The following is a 20,751-nucleotide window of genomic DNA, read 5'->3' on the forward strand; positions in this document are numbered from 1 at the left end:
TTGAAATGATTAGGTTTTAAATCCTTCTTCTTCAAATTCGGATTAAATTTCAGATCCATATCAGATTGTTTATCTTCAAGCCACTCTACATATCTCATATCTACTGCTTGTGATTGTAAATTATACTTATTAACAACATCTTCAGGTAATAGAATAACACCAACTTTCATTAACATTTTTTTCAAATTCTTGAAAGTATGAATAAAATCTGGAATGGCATACAAATTTCTTGAAGAGTTGAATGGATGAGGAATGCTGTATACCATTTTGTTTTTTCTGCAGCTGAATCCAAGTTCATTTAAGATGCCACGATTACCCATATCGCAAACTAAACAGATCACAACAAGGCCATTCCTTTCACATTGTTCTAATATGTTCAGTATAATTTTCTTGATACTCTTGTTATGTGTCTGTAAAGGTGTAAAGTGGTATGCTACAATCTGCTTCCATCTTTTACATACTCCGCTGAGAAGAAAAGCCATTAACTTAGATGCTATCGTTCGAGGTAAACCAGGTAGAGTGGTGTATCCAATGTAAGTCTTACTGTTCCAATCAAAATCTATTTTTTCACGGATGCTCATTTCATCGAAAACCAAACAGCAGAACTTGTGAATTTCATCTAAATGCTCTCCCATTTCTTTAAGTAGGGCAAAAATGTCTGTCAAAACTCCTGGTTCAAAAGAGATGTTCTCTATACTCCGTTGTAAAGTCCTGACTGAAGGAAAGGGAGCAACAACTTCTCTTACATAATTGTAACCTGTAGTGCCACAAGTAAAACGCAAGGCCAGCCCTTTTAGCACTGTTTCTTTTGACCATTTTAAACCTCTACTTTGCCCAGTTTTTAAAGCTGTCCATTGATCCTCAGCCAACACTTTTTGCGTAAGTTGTAAACGTTCATTTAGTACTTTAACCTGTTGTTTTAGTTTATAATTTTCTTCGTATACGTTTGTATCCACAACTTCTACATCAATTCTTTCAGTCTTCTCGTTTACTTTTACTACTTCTTCCACAGTTCCTTTCATTTCATTCCGCAATTGTTCATTTTCTTTTATTATAATGCTCCTCGGTGAATTCGCATTCTCGTCCATTGGTTGCATTTCATCCATTTGCTCAACAATTTCTTGAGACGTAGTAGGTTGTACATTTTCTTTAGTTAGTGGTTTGCAAGTCTGCACACAGCCATCTTGATGTAGATGTAAGATATTTCGTTTTTTTCTTATACTGCACGTACAAAACCGTGAAGGAACTGCACCAAGTTTTACTTGTTTACGCCCAGCGACAAATTTTATTTCTGATGGTTGGAAGTGTATCTAGAGAAAGGAAATCACAAATATATACTTCAGTCTAACAGTAGATTACGTGGTTACATCTATTTATCTTCCGAAGTGCAAAGTCAGAGCATACTGCATATTGTTACTAACCTCGCAAAGTTTTTGAGTATTATTAGGTGACCAGCTCTTTCCTCTTCCAACCGCAGCGATCCATTTCTGTCTCAGCGACTCATTTTGCGGATATGTTACAAGTGCGTAGCCGTCATTGCTGTTGTTACTGCACTTAAATGCGGTGCATCTCGATGGCATGATTAGTGCCTGTAATACAAAAACAATAAATTAGTACTGTACTGTAGTATTTATTTATTTTTTAACTACACTATTCATCAAGAATCTGCAATATACTCGGTTTAAAAAAATAATGACACTTTTGTTCTGTGCAGCAGATTTCGCATATAGCTTTGTAATATTATTATAGCACGTAAATAATATTTTAATAATTTTCTTTATATTTTTTCAACTTTTGCTAAATAAAAACTTACCGTTCCTTCGTTGAATTGATGTTAATTTTGTCACTCAGTCACTCACGCGCGGATGACCATGCGGCGTGTTTACCTCAACTTAACCTGACTTAACCTGCCTGCGCTAACCCCCTCCTACGCTCTTCTGCATTGACGTCGCAATCTCGCCTTTGCCCCCCTCAATAATGTTGCTAGCCAATCACGGAATGGCTGGTCACATGACCCGTTGTCGCCTCTCTCTCCTAGAGGCTCTCTAGGTGTGAGCATACGATTAGTTAATGGATATGCAGCATCAGCAACAAGGTAATAATAATCTTGGAAGTATCTATGATCATTTTCAACTATTACACGTCTAATATCGCTCATGTTCCAAACTCGGGAATCATGGACACTTCCACAGATCCCAGCAAAAACATCTATAAATTTTAATGAAGTATCACAAATTCCTTGTAGAAGTAGAGAATGATAGCCTTTCCTGTTTACATAACAATGTGGATTTATTGTGAGAGCACTAATCTGGATGTGACATCCATCAATGGCACCAATTACACCAGGTAAACCAGCTATATATGTGCAAATTTTTGCTGAGAGTGGTCCATTTCAAACGGTTATGATTCCTGTCATACCGACGAGATGCAGCGACTAACGACCATGCCCTGCGGCCACATGCGCATGCTCAGTGGTCGCACGCGCATGCAAAGTGAAATATAGCAGCTATTTTGAGTATTGAAAGGCATAAATAACTAATATATAGTCGAAATAGTTCACGCATACACTTCCACGCGAACCTAGATCCACCCCCACCCTCCCCCTGCTTTCGGGGGATGTGCGGTAGCCCGTTCCTTGTTTACGTGTATACTGTTTATGCATACACAATATATATGTCGAAATAGTTCACGCATACACTTTCCACGCGAACCTAGGTCCACCCCCACCCTCCCCCTGCTTTCGGGGGAGGTGCGGTAGCCCCTTTCTCGCTTACGTGTGTACTGTTTATGCACACACAATATATATGTCGCTACCGCACATCCCCCGAAAGCAGGGGGAGGGTGGGGGTGGACCTAGGTTTGCGTGGAAAGTGTATGCGTGAACTATTTCGACATATATATTGTGTATGCATAAACAGTATACACGTAAACAAGGAACGGGCTACCGCACATCCCCCGAAAGCAGGGAAGAGTGGGGGTGGACCTATGCGTGAACTATTTCGACATATATATTGTGTATGCATAAACAGTATACACGTAAACAAGGAACGGGCTACCGCACATCCCCCGAAAGCAGGGGGAGGGTGGGGGTGGACCTAGGTTCGCGTGGAAAGTGTATGCGTGAACTTTTCAATACTCAAAATAACTGCTATATTTTCCAAACTTTTTTTGTTTATAACTTTTTAACGAGTAACGAGCGACGGCTAAAACCTTCCGAAGGTCATTCAGGAGGGTGACCTTGACAACATATGTCAAGGTCAAGGTCATTGGGGCTGGGTCCGCTATTATACATATTTACCAAGTGTTTAAAGCGCGTCATCTAACTTATGTACAGTAGATTAAATGACGCTTTTTTTTAACAAAAATCACAACTTCTATAAAGCAGGACATACACACGTGTGTGTGTGCCCTCTGCTTTAACAAAAATCATTAAACAGATAAATCGTGCAGAATAACCAAGCATCTCGATTCAAGCAATTAGGTCTCACGCTTGGAGTTTCTTTAATTTAATTATGCGGGGGAAGCACACACACACACACACACACACACACACACACACACGGGGGGGGTGCGAGGGGGGGCCTTCGGCGAAATTATAAAGCACATGCATGCTTCCCACGCATAATTAAACTAAAGAAACTCTCAGCGTGAGACCTCCCTGCTGAAAATGACCGATTAAATCCGATTGGTTCCGTATTAAATTTGGTGAAATTGAATCGGAATGAATGCATTTTCAATCCGGTTAATCGGATGCCCGATTGGAAGTGAATCGGTTCTAATAACAAATCAATCGGAATCGTTTTTAATTCGGCATTTCTGGATTGATCTGAATCCGTCGTTATCAGTTTAATCGTATTAATGCACATCCATTTTAATCGGATGAATAAAATGAGCACATGAATCGTGTTGAATCCGCATCAATCGTAAAATTTTAATACAACACCGAAATCGGATTTAATGCGATATTTCCGAATTCATCTGAATCCGACTGAATCGGTTTCAATCGTATTAATGCCAATCCATTTTAATCAGGTGAATAAAGTGACCACATGAATCGTATTGAATCCGCATCAATTGTGAAATTTTAATAAATTTTAATAAATTTTAATGAAATCGCCTTCCCTCTTCCCGCTTCCCGCGTGTTTAGTTGTTCCCGTGTAGAAATTTGTTAGAGATGGCCACAGTATATACAGTAGCGCAACTCTCTGTCGGCGCCTTTGATGTTAGTGTTGTCCAAAATGGAGTGCGCATGCGCGAAATAAGTAAGCGCCCACTAGCACCAACTGAACGGCCACGTTCAGGCAGACACAACTTAGGGTTAGGGTTAGGGTTAGGGTTAGGGTGTCATTACATGGAGCGCGGAAACGCGGAAACGCGGAAACGCGGAAGCGCGGAAGACAAAATTTACTAGATTTCCGTCGATCCGTTCCGTCTGTTTTGAATGCCTTAATATTACATGGAGCATATTTTGAGCGGAAAAGCGGAACGGAGAATTATAAAATATTAATTTTTAACGGTATTTATTGATTAAAATGCTTGTATTCAATAGATAAGCTGAAAAGATAAGCATATTAATAAAAATTGCAATGAATTAAGTGAACACAATTTTAAGAAATGAATACAAATGTCTATTTGTCACTATACTGTTCTGCTTTTCCGCGCAAATTGTGCTCCATGTAATATAAGGAGAAACAAACTCGCGGAACGAACGCGTCAAAATCCGTTGTCAACGCGGATACAGTATACTCCATCAAATTTCGGAGCTGTTTAATCACATTGAAAAAAAAAAAGCTTTTACACATACTCTTCGATTACTTTATTATTTAATAAAAGTGGCAGTATAATATTATAGATCCAAACATCATGTTGATGGTTATTATGAAGTATATTTTATATGCAAGCCAGGGTACATACATAGGCTGCGTTAAGTACTGGCAGTGAATATCGAAACGCAGCCATACATAGGGTGCGTTCAGCCGATACTCCGCTAGCCTAGCAATCGTGAGCAGTCGCTCGTTTTCGCTCGTTTCCTCTCCTTTGACCCAATGGATTAAAAGGAGAGAAAACGAGCGAAAACGAGCGACTGCTCACGATTGCTAGGCTAGCAGAGTATCGGCTGAACGCACCCATACAAACACGATAATAGCGGATTCCGCTTTTCCGTTCAAACGTGCGGGACTCAACTCGCGGAAACGCGGAATCTAGTTACTATTCTGTTCCGCGCTTCCGCGTTTCCGCGTTTCCGCGCTCCATGTAATGGCACCTTTAAAGCCCGTGTCACACTACGTATCGCGGACACGGATCGGATTGGGATTACGGATCGCGGATCGGATGTCAGCCAATCACAGATGAGCCGCTCGTCTATAATTGGCTAGATTACGATCCGCGATCCGCAATCTCAATCCGATCCGCGTCCGCGATACGTAGTGTGACACGGGCTTAAGGGTGCGTTCCTTTTGGGCGCTCACGCGCTGTAAGCATCGCTCATCTTCGTTTGATATTCGATGTGCAACGAAGATAGAATGATGCTTACAGCAGCTTACAGCGCGTGAGCGCCCAAAAGGAACGCAGCCTAAGTGTCGTCTTATCGACACGCTACGCTGATTCGTTGGATCTAAAAGTATAAGAGCCAATCACGTGCTATTGAGCGGTTTTACGCGCCCAACGTCTTTCTCTGAACTTTTTTCTCAATTGCTCTTCCTTTCTCCGCTCTCACTCCACTTTTACATGAAATTAATCTGAATTTAATAAAAATAATGAAAATAAATATTTATTATGTATCTATTAAAAATAAGGAAAAAAATTCAAAAATGAGAAAAAATAAAATTATATAAATGTGATTGCAGATTGAATAATATAAATGTATTGAGGTAAATTATTAGAAAATATAATGTTATATAACATATATTGAACAACTAAAAAGCAAAATATAATATTTTATACATTATACTTATAAGAAAACAATTATAATTATAAAATATTTAATTTAAAATAGTTTTATTAGATTAAATAAAATAAACAAATGATTTTTAATTATGCATCCAAAATAAAAATAAGATACGCTATATTAATGCTTAATTTAAAATGCAATAAATGAAATTTTAATTTTAATACGACGATATGTTTCCGGATAGCACGGAGAATTGAAAAGGAAATCTTTTTAAATTCTTGATTAAAAAAATTTTTTAAGTACTTTTTTCGTATATCATTTTTGTCCCAAAACAACTCTTAAAAGTTCAAAAGAAATTCTTTCTATGTCACCAATTCTGAGTTCTTTTTCAGATACAAAAAAAATCACTTTTCTACTCCATAAAAATTCGTAATATATTCGAAATTATGTTTAGATAGTATTCTAATAGAGCTCTATCTAAGCGCTATTTCGAATGCATTGCGATTTCTTATAGAATAGAAAAATAATTCCTTATTGTATCTGAAGGATAAGAAATGTATATACTAATCCATTTTATGTTTTTTCTGATGCAGAAACTGTTTTCGGATAGATTATGAAGGATTCTTTCTTATCCGATGTTACAGACAGAATATTAGGATTATAAACACTGAAAAAAATATTAGGAATATATAAATATAGGAAAATATAAAATAGAAGTATCCGATGACTCCTATATCGATTAATGATTATATTACTAAATTGGTATACAGATTTGAAATATTGTATCATTAATTGTTATAACAAACAATTCGTATAATATAAAGCGACATATTTATCGTACATACAAACATGCAAAATAAAATTTTATATGCAAAATAATCAATGTATACCTAATATGATATATTATAAAAATATAAAAGTGTCCCGAAAGAGTGGTCGAGTAACGATTCGAAATTCTACAACCATATTGTTACTTCGCAAAAGCAGCAACGATCGTTGTATTTCGGAATTCGGACGCGCTTCCGCGCGTTCCGTTAATGCTTCATCGAATGAGAGTCTATATGTATGTACTTCGATAGATATGCATCAATCAATTGGCAGTAAATGGCTTATATAAAATGTGTCTAGATAGAATAATGGACATATGTATTATATTATCTCGATGATTCCCATACGCCGGATTGAGCATTGCATTTATAAATTTATAAAATTTCTCCTAAGAGTCGTTCGCTGATCCGCCGAGTAAGCAAAAGTCCACATACAAAAATTCACATACGAAATTGCAACACCATGGATTTAATAGCACTTTGATATTCTTATATTTAAGATAGCAGATACAATGAAAGAATCTATGGATAGATTTGAATATATTCTGTCTTCTTAGAAGCTAGTGTCGATAGGTTTCCGTTTAACGATGCTAAACTGGTAATAATTTCTGCTCCGGTGTCAGTCTTCAAGGATAATACAACCTGTCTTGTATTTAAATGTAAATCAGGTACACTGAATTTCCTCGATTTCGTCGGCACTGTTATATTTTGCGAATCCATATCCGTAGTTTCATTCTTCTCTGTAGGTTATACTTGCACATCGTCATCAATAAAACACGATCATACCTAGAACCTAGAACATTGATATAATTTAGAACTGTTGAAAATATATACGAATATATGTTATACATTCTTTGTTGAGTTACCTTATTCCGTATGTTATAAAGTTGATTGAGCCGGGATAAAGAGAAATGTACTTTCGTCGGTCGTCCCATTTCAATGAAAAACTGGCGGTTTTTGCCTAGAATCATTTCAGATTTTATTGTCGCAAAAGAAGGTGGAATACCCGTGTCTGGATGTGGATCTCCATGCTTTGTTTCTATCACATAAATTTTGAAATCCTTCTCGTTCGGTATTGCGTTTAGATTTTGTGCATCGCCGAGCACTAGCTGTTATTGTTATATCGAAACGAGATATCTATAAATTCCGCAACAATATTAATTAAAATAAAATATTTAATAATATGCCACATTAATATTAAATGACGTATTAATTTTTTGTAAGTAAGATGGTATAATACGTACTTGTATCTTTTTAGATAAATATATTGCTGAGAGAATATATGTTATCTTTCCGCAATTTACTAAAAATTCAAACGGTGGAAGTATTATAGTTTCAACCATGAGCCTTCCCTACAAGACAAAAAAATCATTACTTTTAATATAAATTCTGAATTAAATCATGAAACGCTATTATATGATAACTTACAAATTGTATTGTATTGTGGAATATGCATGCTGCATGGACATTTCAAAATCGACACCACTATCTTTTGTGAAGTCAATATCTGAATTATCTGACGTTTGTTTCAGCCAGAAATTTGCATTTTAATAAGTATTTCAGAAATGTAACCGTTCGTAGACAACGTAGAATCAAGCAGAAATTTTTTCTAGATATTTGAGTATCACAGAGTTAGTTTCACAAGATAAATAGATAAACAATATTCTTAATTTAAGCATGACTGATTTTAAGTACAATGATTATGAATAATTATCCTACCTTCTAAGGTTTGTAACCACTTTATACTCCTAAACTTTTTTCACTTCCATCACAAACGTAGTTATTCAGAGTTTTTCAAACACTTCTAACAGCTCTCAATAGCATTCAGTGGGTAATTGAGCTAATTCTCTCCAAATTTCTGTTCCAATACAGATAGGCATTTACTGAACTGACCATTTAAATTCTGAGAGGGAGCAGAGCAGAACGGAGAAAGGAAGAGCAATTGAGAAAGAAGTTCAGAGAACGACATTCAGATGGTGCTAGTGGGCGCTTACTTATTTCGCGCATGCGCACTCCATTTTAGACAACAAGAAATCAGGAGAGTTGCGCTACTGTATATACTGTGGTTAGGTTGTACATATTTGTAACAGAGAGCCGTGTTTGAATGATCCGGTCGTCCCGGTCGCTATTTGAGACAGATTAGGGCAGAACATGAAATACTTGGATCATAGAGAGGCGTGCGTACCTCTGACCCAATTCTGACTCGGAGCGTTTCTTCGTAAGCACCCGTTAAATGATTCAACTGTGGAGAATATATATATACCTATATTAAACAAATTGCCCATAGTATGACAATAACAGATTGGCAGCAGATATTACAACAGATCCAGTATCATCTGCTGTATCCGCATTAAACTCATGTTTTGCTGACAGATTTTGCCGATATAATCTGATAACAAATTATCTGCAGAAACCGAAAAGAATCTGTCATTTAGTAAATATTTAAATGAAATACCAATTATTTAAATGATTACGAAACGGCTGCTCAGTTTCTGCAGTCAAATCTGTCATCATGTTCTGCAGATTCCTGTTATATATTATTCCTGTCGACACTCTCTTATTAAAGGGTCTGTTTTCTATAACTGAACGAAATGGCTGCACCAGTTGAGCAATAGAAAATAAGTTTTAAATTTATAGCAGATATTTTCTAAATCTATTCTTGACAAATTTAACTATCCGAGCATATATATATTATATTATACGTGTATGTATGCGTGATGATGTATTTGTATAATGCATATTTCTAATGTTTTTAAATAAATTCTCTTTCCGACATAAGATATTTTTATTATTGCGTACAAATAATGTACTTTGATTTCCATTTATTAATTTCGGTTAATGTATTTGTATTTTTTTAATAGAAAAATTTAAGATATTGATTTAAGTAGTATATATATATATTATTTCAATAAATAGTATTATGTAGTATAAGTAATATAAATAGTATATATTATTTCAATAAATGAATGTATATATATTTATAGACTAAATAAAAAAATATTTACACATACGTTTTTTAATTATAATAACATTATTATTATAAATATTTACTCTACATGTTATTTGCTTCATTATTTAGATTCTCTCAACATTTTATCTCATTTGTGTATTTTTTTATCGCAAAAATGTACATTATATATTATATACATTATATTATATATATATATATATATATATATAAGTGCATATATTAGTTTTTATATTAATCGATGTTCATATAATTTTATGTTTTTTTTAATTATTTTCTGACATATTTGTCTATAAAGTATACTATATGTGATTAGCTAATTGTTTACATTATTTTCATTTTGGGACGAGGTGAAAATTACAAAAGTGAGCAAATTCACTAGAGAATCTACAATTTCATTTGTCGAAATCTAGTAAATCTGTTCACTTTTGTAATTTCCACTTCGTCCCCCAAGAGAATCGACCCCCAGTAGTATGCGATCTGTTCTTTTAGCTTCTGCACCATTTATCTTGCCTCTTTCTCTCTTCTCGTTAGAGAGAAAAAGAGGTAAGATGAACGGTGCAAGAAGTTCAGCTAAAAAGAGCAGATCTTTGATTGGTTATCTACTTAGCTCGCGCATGTGCAGTTGAATTTCGTACACGCTGACATCAAAGGTGCCGACAGGTGCGCTACTGTATATACTGTGGCAGTACATATACCTTAATAAATAACGGAGTAAAAAACAAGTAAGTGAGCTAAAAGATATATAAATAAAAACTTAATCATCTTAATATATAACGAAATATTTTTTTAAAATTGTAGTATAGGATTACTGTTTGTTTACATTTAACATAGTAAATATTGAACAAAAATATATGTTAATGTTATCTTTTTTTCAAAATGACATAAATTTTATGATTTTTTCTTTACATTCTTTACCATTATATATCTAAAGACTTATCTTCTTTTAACATTCTTTTACAAATAGTTTATCAATATGATTAAACTAACCTAAACTGTCATTCTGTAACCTTGTTAGAATTTATTGAGTATTTATTGCCGATCTTACTCTCAGCTGTTATGGTGTATGCTGTATCTTATCAAAACTAAACTGTTTTTAATAAAATATCTTATCTCTTTAATATCACAGTTTATATATATTCCATGGAATAAAAGTTAAGATTTAACAGCATATATTTTCCTAGATTCAGTATGTATTAATATCTAACAGAACATATAATTGTACAATTTTATTAAAATTATACACATATTTATTTAAGTATTTTTTACAATATATATGTACAGATATAATCATTGATCCCAAGATGTACTAATGTGATAGCAATGCATAACAAGGATTACTTGCTTCATGCAGAGAATGTTTTTTTAGTGTCTTTAAGTCTAAAACAAGTTGTGCAAAACTAGGTCTATCTCGCGGAGCTGTATTCCAACAAGAACACATAATTTTATATATATCCTGAGAAATCGTATTAGGACATGCTAAGCGACATTTGTCTCGAGTTAAATAACGCAACAATTCGTTATCCTGTATACTAGCATATGGAAAAGAACCTAAAGTCCCAATTTCCCAAAGTACAATACCAAATGACCAAACATCACTTTTAGAAGAGAAAGCATGATCACATACAGCTTCTGGTGACATCCAACGTATTGGGAGTTGACGAATTTTGCCAGCCATATTATTTATCACATATATTCCATTTCGTGACAAGCCAAAGTCAGAAATCTAAATCCATAATAAATCCATATAATTCCATAAGCGATTTTTTAATCGTTATATACACATCTATATATCTACCTTTAATGTTAGATCTGAAGTGAGGAGGATGTTTCTCGCTGCCAAGTCTCTATGTATAATTCCCTTAACTTCCAAATGTTCCATTCCTTTTGCAATATCAAGCGCGAATTTTATAAATTGTTGCTTCTCGATTATATCGTATAAATTTTCATTATCGTGTTTATTTCCTTCAATAATATTCGCATATCTCGATATAGCCTTTTCAAAAATGCACAAAGATATATCATCCGATTTGATTTTTCTTCTATAATGTAGATACGCGAGCAAATCTCCACCTTCCATATACTCTAAAAGTATGCATATAGGATTATTTGGTAAAGTGCAGCAACCTATAAGGCCCACTAAATGTGTATGAGGACCAGCTGCTTTCATTATTTTGATTTCTTCCAATAATTGATGCCTGGCTTCAGGTTCGTTGCATGCGTCAGAACATTGTAACATTTTAACAGCTATTAACGTGTTTTCATTTTTATTTAAACTCCCTAGATATACTTTACCAAATTGTCCTTTTCCTAATTCACGTATAAGATTTATATATTTATATGGCACTTCAAATATATCTTTCTGCGCCTTATAATACGTCTCCTACAAGAAGTTTCGTGAATGCTAAAATTTTAAGTTTGTTTTCTAATTATTCAATCCTTTTCCATTTACCTCAGACCTTTCGACGTATATATCAATATTGCGTCTTTGGAAAACTAGATCTGGCCATTGAGCCAGCTTACAAGCGGAAAGACCAGACACTGTTTGTTTCCTGTTAAAAAATAAAAACTTTATATTTGCTATAATATATGTATATGTAATAATTACTACACATACGTAAATTATAAAAAATAGTTTGGCAAATTTTTTATCTTACCGTCTAGTTGGCAATACAAGTTGGTATCCATTTTTATTATATATTGACACAATGCTAATAAAGCCTAATACAACACAAATAGCAACACCGGCAAGTAATAACCACTGCAACATAATTATACCTACTATATGAATTTTATATTATACATATTAATTATCAATATGTATTTTTGTATGATATATACCATAGTACTCCTATTCAATCTTTTAGTTTTGCTTGTATTAATAGTAAAACCACCTTGAGTTCCTAAGCAACCTCGATAATCCATTGCTGCTATCAATATTTTGTATCCATTGTTTACTTTTATATAATGATCGTCAATTTTCATATTCCAACTAAAGGTATTTGTTGTAGAAGTCACATTACTTATTTTCGTGATATTATATACAGAATGCCCTGCTTTTGATATCAACAATGGTATGCCAATACTAGAATATTATACATTGCATCATAATCTAAGTATATAATAGAATCGCTCCGCGTGTACTTGGCGCGAGACACTACCGTGTCTCTTGATAGTAGGAAAATTAAATTAATAGAATGAAATAAAAGTCTCACCTAATTACATAAGAGCGAATATGAGAACTATTCGAGGTAACATTCCAGTTAATAACAAAATTTTTTTTTGCTCGGATTGCTTCCACTTTTGGGGTAGGCAAGATAGATTTTGCATCCGCACAACTACATTTATGTCCAATACATTCCGGAACTTTATAAATGACCTATGTAATAAAAAACATCTTGAAAATTTGCTATTTTAAGTTTAATGTTGTCTCATAATGTTAATTCATAATTTTACCTCTGGTAACTTTCCTGTAGGTTTAGATCTTGGGTTGGCATATACATGTATCTTGTACGTACAATTTGGATGTATTTGTACCTCCGGCATGTCATTCAATAATTTATTTTGTGGTATTAATATGTTAAATAGACCTTTATTTTGCACAGTATAAAGCGCAGAACTTTCTGTACATTCTGTTTTATTTATACCGGTTTCATTTAAGATACTTGTAATCATAATGCTATAATACACATTAAAATTTTTTGTTATATAATCTTTATAGACAATTATTATTATTATTGAAAAGTATTAATTAGTGCACCTGTATGAAGAGGGTTGTTTTCCTCCATTTGGTGGCGTCCAAGATACATTTAATTTCAATGATCTCAATATGTTATCGTTTATTATATAACTTTCATCTTCTAAAACGTACACTGTAATATTTTCCACAACGCCAGCAAGTTTTGCTACATTTTTTACGTTTGTTGCACATATCGTATCAAAATATAAAAGCAACACAACTATATTACATATATAAATCCATTTGCACAGTATAAACATTTCATCTTATAATATGACTATTATCTAAATAATGTAGATACATTATATTTTTTGTTACTACTTTATAGTTTTGTTGTAACTTATTGAGAGACAAGATGTCCGCTTCATCCAATAATACTGTGCTTTATTTCAGTTTCAAAGTTCAAATAGGATTTATCTTTAGCAAAACACATATCTAGATAACTCTTATCTGATAATCGCAAGTGCGTAAAAATCTCACCACTTCCTATAATAAAATGATAAATACAAACTTTTTATTTCAAGAATGCTAAAATTATTTAATAAAATAGTAATAAAAAATAATAAAAATTGTTAAGAATATGTATATATCTACTGTCTAATTCCATAAATTAAATAATTGTTACAATTAACAAAAGTTAAAATGTCAGATTTATTCTTATCAATAATAAAAATCAATACATACATATATATTTGTCATAATTTATACATCTTTATATATACAGGATGAGTTTTATTTTGTGTGCCAATTATCTCAGAAAAAATATTGGTTTTATTGGAAAAATATTTCAGATAAAAGTTGGAGAGTTCAGAGGGGACCAATAAACGATTTTATTAGATTTAATGTTCGGGACCTGTGTTGGGCCAAATTAAATTTTTTAAATGGAAACTCATTTTTTATTATATCATCTTTTTCTATTAATTAATTTGAACCTTTATCTGAAACATTTTTCCAATAAACCAATATTTCCTGAGATAATTAGTGGTGATAATTGGCACACGAAATAAAACTCATTCTATATACACATCTTTATAAATTCGTAATTATCTAATTCAGATTATTCTGAACTTTCTAATATATAGTAGTTTTTAATATTAGTTTTTAATATTCTAGGAGTCAAATGGCCTCAGCTGCGATGTCACCAACTGACGATGACGAGCTTACACTTCCTCGTGCATCAATTAACAAAATAATCAAGGAGATCTTGCCTCATGTGCGAGTTGCAAACGAATCTAGAGAGCTTATCTTGAACTGCTGCACGGAATTCATTCACCTGCTGTCCTCTGAGGCAAATGAAATTTGCAATCAACAACAAAAGAAAACTATAAATGCAGAACATGTTCTACAAGCGCTTGAAAAATTGGGCTTTGGTGATTACAATGCAGAGGCAGAAGCTGTATTACGAGACTGCAAAGCTGTAGCGGCTAAAAGAAGACGTCAAAGTACCAGATTAGAAAATTTGGGAATTCCAGAGGAGGAATTATTACGGCAACAGCAGGAGTTATTTGCTAAAGCAAGAGAGGAACAAGCAGTTGCGGAACAGCAACAGTGGCAACAATTACAAGCTGTTACACAAATGGCATCTATGCAGCAAGGTGACAGTGAGCAAGAAGATTATTCATAAAGAAATTCAAATGATGAAACTTGTTTGCAAAGACATATTGTTTTTTACTTGAAATAAAATATTTAGAATAAAACAGAGAGAGAAGGAGGAGGGGGAGGTAGAGAGGGGGGGGAGAGAGAGAGAGAGAGAGAGAGAGAGAGAGAGAGAGAGAGAGAGAGAGAGAGAATAGCGATGAAGAAGTGAAAAATATTAAATACACACACACACACACAAATTCTATTATTTTTAGAAGCTGTCTTTAATCATTTAATTCTGTATATCACAATGTTGTATATTAAACACTCTTACACTCCTTAATTTAATATTATAATTTATAAACGCAATATGTCATATAATAAAGTTGATTAATTATACCTTTGTTTTTTTTTACATCCTTCTATGTAGGCTTTTAGATTTAAGGCATTAGTCTTCCATATTCAGAAGATAGATGGCTTTTCTTTATTACTTCTATAACTTTCGAAACATAATGATACCTATCAATAAAACCTGTATTATTTCAGGGACATATAATATTGTACGTAGATAACTTTTCATATTTATCTCTTATCGAAATAAAATTAGCTTATCTATTTTTTACTTTCTCTTCACTTTTTATTAACATTTCATCGATTGGTAATCAAATCATTAGAATATAAATGAAAACTGAAAATTAAACGAGGAATAGATAAAATAATTTAGTCTCTGATTAGTAACAAATATGAAAGTCTTATTGTTGTAATATTATCTGATTTATACCAATTTTTTTCTGTTAATACAGAAGGTGTAATTGAATTCCTAGGAACTCCATGTATCTTTGTTCGTAGTTTGTCGATAAGAGATTCTTCGTTTTCACAAAAAGTTTTGTCTTCTACAATAAGAATGCAATTAAATATATTAAATATCAATGTGCAATCTTTTATAAATGATCTAAAACAATCTTTTACCTTCTTTAGCTCTCGAAGGTATCAAAAATAAATTTAAACTACTTTCTGTCGAACAATGACTCATATCTATACCGCTATGAGTTTGTAGTCGAGAACTAGAAAACACCTTATTATAAAAATCCTGAAAAAAAAAACTTAAAAACATGATAATTTTCAAAATAGCACTTAAATACAATCAAGCCTCTATATTTTTAATATATTTTTGGATTCTAATTTTCTGATTCACAATTTCTTCTTCAATTCATCAATTTATTTCAGTAGTTTGCCACATAAAATAAAAATACTGTACACACAATCAATTTAAGAAAACAACTAAAAGACACGATAATATAATCGAAATCAAATGCTAAAGGGAGCAGTGTGTAAAAGGAAATTAAATTTATAGAAATTTAAATACTTAAAATTAAGATAATGAAAAGAATAAAGATAGAGAGAAGGCCAGAACACAATACAAAGGTACAAGCGATAGAAATAGGGAATAGCAACAGAATGTAGATGTTCAACCTATCAGAAGCCGTGTATCAATGTATTCTGTTGCTATTCCCTGTTCCTATTGCCTGTACCTGTATTATGTTCCGGTCTAGAGTCTAAGAATATGGGGAGATTGGCTATATTTCAAAGAATAAGCTATATTTGAAGTCAATAACTTGTGTACGCCATGTGTTGGAGTACCTTCATTTCGTCAATAATAGCAGGCATAAAATCTTGCAATTCCGCTTTGTTATGCAAAAATACAACATGGGGATAATATTCTACGTAATCTTGATCTATGATAGTTGTTAAGGATGGTTTTAACATTTCTGCAGTCTGTAAAAATCTACAAAGAGAAACAGATATTTCATTTTTTATTGTAAACTTCACAATAAAAAGTGATTATGTTATAGCCAAATTAATAAATATTTTCTTTCACATAATTACCTTACTAAATTTGGATCCACAAACCAATCTTGTACAAATATAATAACATGGCATACGGAAAATAAGAATGCTGCAAACTGGAGTGATTGTAATTCTAAATTAGAATCACTGTTCACAAAATCAGGTGCACCTTTCTTCTGATCAAAGGATGCAGCATCAATCGCAAATCCAGAAAGAATTGGCTGTGTATCCAAATATATCACTCTATTTTTAGTTACAAAAAGGTCTATTCCAATGGTACAATTTGTACTAGTTTCATAATGTGATAAATCTTGAACTTGAAAAATGTTAGACCTGACGATAAAATAAAATTATTAAAGTAATATCAATTTTACAAGGAGAGGGTTTTGAGGGGGTAAACAAATTTGGGGATAAGATCAATTTCTTTTTACGTATTTTAACATAAAAACAACGAATATGGCCTTTAAAAATCTCTCCGTGGAGCGAAAGTCGTAAAAATAATCTGACAAATTTAGTCGGCGCGCAGTCAAGGTTGGAAAATATGTAAAATAAAAATAAAGATTTTCGCGCATCATTTACCGCGCTTGGTTCTTAATTAGCCCGTTTTTTATATTCGTAAATTTCCATTGAAAACCTATACTTCGAATTTTTAAAAAATATTATTTTCATTAATTTTTTAAATAAAATAATCTATTTTTTGCTAATAAGTACCCAGGTAGCAAACACAAGTCATTTTGACGTCAAATACTAGTCATGATTGTACGAATGACGTCAAATAACCAAAAAGCGACTATGTCTTTAAAAATGACATTATACTGACGTTATTCCATAACGTCATTATAACGTCTATTTTTAGTCATTTTTGGTTTATGACATCGGCGACTAATAATGGACGTTTATATTTTTAGACCATTTAAAGACGTCATTTTAAAGACGTCTTAAAGTCGTCCAAATAAGGACTTTTTGTAATATAACTATTTTTACTTCTTAATATTGTATAATAAAGTAATAATAAAATAAAAACCACAAAATTAACTACAATATGTTTGTTTCGCAACTTTATGATTGAAGTGGCAAATTTATGGTATAAGTGGATGTAGTTGCGTGTGATTATAGTTCTATGATAACTATTTCATGCAGTGTTATAGCTATCAAGAAGATTATCATTACAAGATTTTTGAACACTTTAAAGATGTATCTGTTATAGACAAATACAGTTAATAAGGAAGCATCAGGGTGAGAAGATCGTCACTGTCCACTGGATCATCGAAGTCAAAGCGACTCGGGCGCGGTACTGTACTAGGATGGGTGACCGCCTTGAGAGCGGCTATACGCACATGGCTTGTAACGAAACAGTTAAAAAAACTTTTTTTTCTTAGATAAAGAAAAAGAACATTTTTTTATAAACGTTTATCAAGTAAACATTTTTTAAAATTTGAATTTCATAAAAAACATTTCTAGAAGCCGGTATGTCGTAATGGACCTATTTTTGCCGTCAATAAGACGTCAGAAAATGACGTCAAAATAACGTATCCGCGATGACGTCAATTGTCTGTGACATTAGATTGTCATTTTAACGTCATTATGCCGCCAGTTAATGACGTCAGGAATGGTCAGTAAAGAACCAAAATTTGACGTCAAAATGACTTGTGTTTGCTACCTGGGTAGGTACCTTGGTATGCATATATATATGCTATTTTCACGCGTTTGGGGCTACTTTCACAAATTTTCGCTCTCCAGAAAGATTTTTAAAGGCCATATTCATTGTTTTCATGTTAATATATATAAAAAGAAATTGGTCTTATCCCCAAATTTGTTTGTCCCCCAACACCTTCTCCTCATTAGTAAAAAAGTTTAATGTATGTTGCAAACAAATACAATACATACGAATAACGTGATGTTAGCAGTGACATAATCGTCGATTTACCAACACCTTGCGCACCTAGACATCCAACGACTAGAAAGTCTTGCTGATCATAGAGAAAATCTATTGAATTTTCACATAATTGCATATTTTCATCCATGAATTTCATACACGTATTCATTTCGGGACAGATGGGAAGCATACGGATCGCTGAAATATTTTAATATCTTGCTGTTATAACATATTAATTTTCTAAGTATCCTGGAATATTGATATATAACCTATAACATATATAGAATCCCAAAATTATCGGATGTTCTTTTAATTACAAGTTCTTTTTTTAGCAAGTTAAGTCAATAATTTCTAATTTATAAGCAATAAAAAAAGAACAACTTTTTGCAAATTAAACTTCTTGAGGTGCCAAATGGATAGAACTTCACAATTAAATATTAATTTTAGGTTTAGTTATAAAAATATACGATGTAAAAAATTAGAGAAAATTAGAATCAATCTCAATATTTTTGTCGAGGAAAAAACGACTCCAAATTAATCAGAGAATTTTATTTTAAAAAATTCAATAATTTTTTAACACCCTATATAAATTATGCTGCATATTAAAGAAGTTACTTACAATCTTGTACTTTTACTAGTGCTGCTGAAGACATATCAGTATCTTTTCTAAAAAAAAATCTTTGTTATTAAATTATATATAACAGAGGTATAATAAAAGATAAAATAATATATAAATCAATAGTTATTACAAATTGTGGTGATGGGAAGGACTATGAGAGTACAACGTGGTTATTGGTGTATAATTTTTCAGATTAACAGATACAGATTAAATTTATTTCTAATTTCAATAATATGATGCTTTGATCGTTTCGGCTCTACATTGAGCCATCCTCAACGGTATAAAAATTATAAATTTCTCACGTTCTCCATTCTACCAAAAGTGTGCTTCGAGACTGGGAAGTAAAAAAGCCAAATTGAAATATTGGTGTAAATAGACTAAAAGATTGTTATCAGATAGTCTAGACACTCTTGTTCTCCAGATTATCTGATAATGATCTTTTAGTCTAATTACATGCCAACATTTCAATTTGACTTTTTTACTTCCCAATCTCGAAGCACACTTTTTTGGTACAATAGAGAATGTCAGAAATTTTTAATTTTTAAAAACGTTTTAATTTAGCTTTTTGACTTTCAAATGGCTTTTAACGCGTTTACTTTCATAGTCCTTTCACCACTATAATTTGCTGGTTCGTTTTTGAGAGTCCAAAGTCATTTCTTTTATTTGAATATTTATTACAATTATTTAATAATACTATACTTGTGGCCATTACGTTGGCTTGGAGAAACAGCTCTATTTTCTCCTTCTCTAGTCTTTAATATGAATGTCGGCCGTTCTACAATCTTAATTAGGTTCTTTTCTCCATCCTTAATCTCTGAATCCTTTGGCATTATTGGCAGCATTTCTTTCACACTAGTGATAATATTTCCCTTGCTGTAGTATATATATATATATATATATATATATATATATATATATATATATATATATATATATATATATATATATATAAAATATATATTATATATATAAATTAATATTATCTCTTATATATATATATATATATATATATATATATATATATATATAAAGTACACACAGGTAATTTAGTTACTAAAATGTTGTATATACATAAAAAGAAATATGAACATTAGGTAAATATGAAAGAAAGTGCTGGAAAGTGGCTTCCTCACCGATTTGGCTAAAATTTACCAATATTGTATATTTTGGCGTGTTAAATCCGAATATGAAAGTTAAAATCGTCGCTCTCAAGTGGAACAAAAGTTATCAACGTTAAAAATGACAGTTATGGTTAGGAAATCTGCTATATCAGCCAGCACCGAAATCTGAAATAGATGGTCTTCTGTTGTCCTGGTTGTGGTCTGTTGGCTGTTGGCAGTTGGCCATGAAGTACTTCATGCAGTTGACACAGATTAATAGCAGAGAGAGAGAAACCTGAGAGAGGC

The 20,751-nt window shown here is 32.6% G+C and overlaps 3 protein-coding genes and 1 long non-coding RNA gene across 11 annotated transcripts; 1 reads left to right on the forward strand and 3 right to left on the reverse strand.

Moving 5' to 3' along the window:
• The first annotated feature begins 1,969 nt into the window (after positions 1 to 1,969).
• Nc2beta (negative cofactor 2beta) lies at positions 1,970 to 15,401 on the forward strand. Of its 4 annotated transcripts, none has more exons than XR_013259737.1 (3): positions 1,970 to 2,095; positions 2,246 to 2,346; positions 8,590 to 9,495. XR_013259737.1 is itself a non-coding variant. In XM_077423682.1 (3 exons), the coding sequence occupies exons 2-3, from the start codon at positions 2,255 to 2,257 to the stop codon at positions 15,046 to 15,048; spliced, it is 603 nt and encodes a 200-aa protein (XP_077279808.1). In that variant the 5' UTR covers positions 2,049 to 2,095; positions 2,193 to 2,254; the 3' UTR covers positions 15,049 to 15,401. The 4 variants fall into 4 exon arrangements, 2 of the variants coding, with proteins under 2 accessions (XP_077279808.1, XP_077279807.1); XM_077423682.1 differs by lacking the exon at positions 8,590 to 9,495 and adding an exon at positions 14,538 to 15,401 and having other exon boundaries at positions 2,049 to 2,095; positions 2,193 to 2,346; XM_077423681.1 differs by lacking the exon at positions 8,590 to 9,495 and adding an exon at positions 14,538 to 15,401 and having other exon boundaries at positions 2,056 to 2,095.
• On the reverse strand, positions 7,718 to 8,320 carry LOC143907141 (uncharacterized). The gene is made up of 3 exons (XR_013259742.1): positions 8,146 to 8,320; positions 7,962 to 8,069; positions 7,718 to 7,854 (listed from the first exon to the last, which is right to left on the reverse strand). It is a non-coding gene; the product is annotated as an uncharacterized LOC143907141 (long non-coding RNA).
• Positions 10,900 to 13,864, reverse strand: LOC143907129 (vascular endothelial growth factor receptor 3). Its single transcript, XM_077423660.1, has 8 exons — positions 13,446 to 13,864; positions 13,142 to 13,364; positions 12,901 to 13,064; positions 12,527 to 12,770; positions 12,343 to 12,446; positions 12,138 to 12,237; positions 11,484 to 12,068; positions 10,900 to 11,411 (listed from the first exon to the last, which is right to left on the reverse strand). The coding sequence occupies exons 1-8, from the start codon at positions 13,682 to 13,684 to the stop codon at positions 10,995 to 10,997; spliced, it is 2,076 nt and encodes a 691-aa protein (XP_077279786.1). The 5' UTR covers positions 13,685 to 13,864; the 3' UTR covers positions 10,900 to 10,994.
• On the reverse strand, positions 14,058 to 20,704 carry LOC143907133 (nonsense-mediated mRNA decay factor SMG9). 5 transcript variants are annotated; one of them, XM_077423672.1, is made up of 10 exons: positions 20,479 to 20,704; positions 20,045 to 20,197; positions 19,346 to 19,392; positions 18,738 to 18,924; positions 16,890 to 17,183; positions 16,644 to 16,788; positions 15,972 to 16,092; positions 15,784 to 15,895; positions 15,403 to 15,521; positions 14,058 to 14,707 (listed from the first exon to the last, which is right to left on the reverse strand). In XM_077423672.1, exons 2-9 carry the CDS (start codon positions 20,185 to 20,187, stop codon positions 15,443 to 15,445), a joined length of 1,128 nt encoding a protein of 375 aa, XP_077279798.1. In that variant the 5' UTR covers positions 20,188 to 20,197; positions 20,479 to 20,704; the 3' UTR covers positions 14,058 to 14,707; positions 15,403 to 15,442. The 5 variants fall into 5 exon arrangements, with proteins under 5 accessions (XP_077279798.1, XP_077279799.1, XP_077279795.1 ...); XM_077423673.1 differs by having other exon boundaries at positions 19,346 to 19,387; positions 20,058 to 20,218; XM_077423669.1 differs by having other exon boundaries at positions 20,045 to 20,218.
• Between the last annotated feature and the right edge of the window lie 47 nt (positions 20,705 to 20,751).

The sequence above is a fragment of the Temnothorax americanus genome, unplaced genomic scaffold (genome assembly GCF_048541705.1).
Source record: "Temnothorax americanus isolate GAGA-0224 unplaced genomic scaffold, ASM4854170v1 Scaffold8, whole genome shotgun sequence".
Lineage (NCBI taxonomy): Eukaryota > Metazoa > Arthropoda > Insecta > Hymenoptera > Formicidae > Temnothorax > Temnothorax americanus.

Bases quoted from the DNA above. Each gene is read 5' to 3' on its own strand.
- Nc2beta (XM_077423682.1), top strand. From the start codon at position 2,255: ATGATAGCCTTTCCTGTTTACATAACAATGTGGATTTATTGTGAGAGC. The intron at 2,347-14,537 runs GTAAACCAGCTA...TTAATATTCTAG, and splicing joins AATGGCACCAATTACACCAG to GAGTCAAATGGCCTCAGCTG.
- LOC143907129 (XM_077423660.1), bottom strand. From the start codon at position 13,684: ATGTTTATACTGTGCAAATGGATTTATATATGTAATATAGTTGTGTTG. The intron at 13,365-13,445 runs GTGCACTAATTA...TGTGTATTATAG, and splicing joins AAACAACCCTCTTCATACAG to CATTATGATTACAAGTATCT. The intron at 12,447-12,526 runs GTATATATCATA...ATTATGTTGCAG, and splicing joins GATTGAATAGGAGTACTATG to TGGTTATTACTTGCCGGTGT.
- LOC143907133 (XM_077423672.1), bottom strand. From the start codon at position 20,187: ATGCTGCCAATAATGCCAAAGGATTCAGAGATTAAGGATGGAGAAAAG. The intron at 17,184-18,737 runs GTATGTATTGTA...TTTTATCGTCAG, and splicing joins CTGCTAACATCACGTTATTC to GTCTAACATTTTTCAAGTTC. The intron at 15,896-15,971 runs GTAAAAGATTGT...TTCTTATTGTAG, and splicing joins ACCTTCGAGAGCTAAAGAAG to AAGACAAAACTTTTTGTGAA.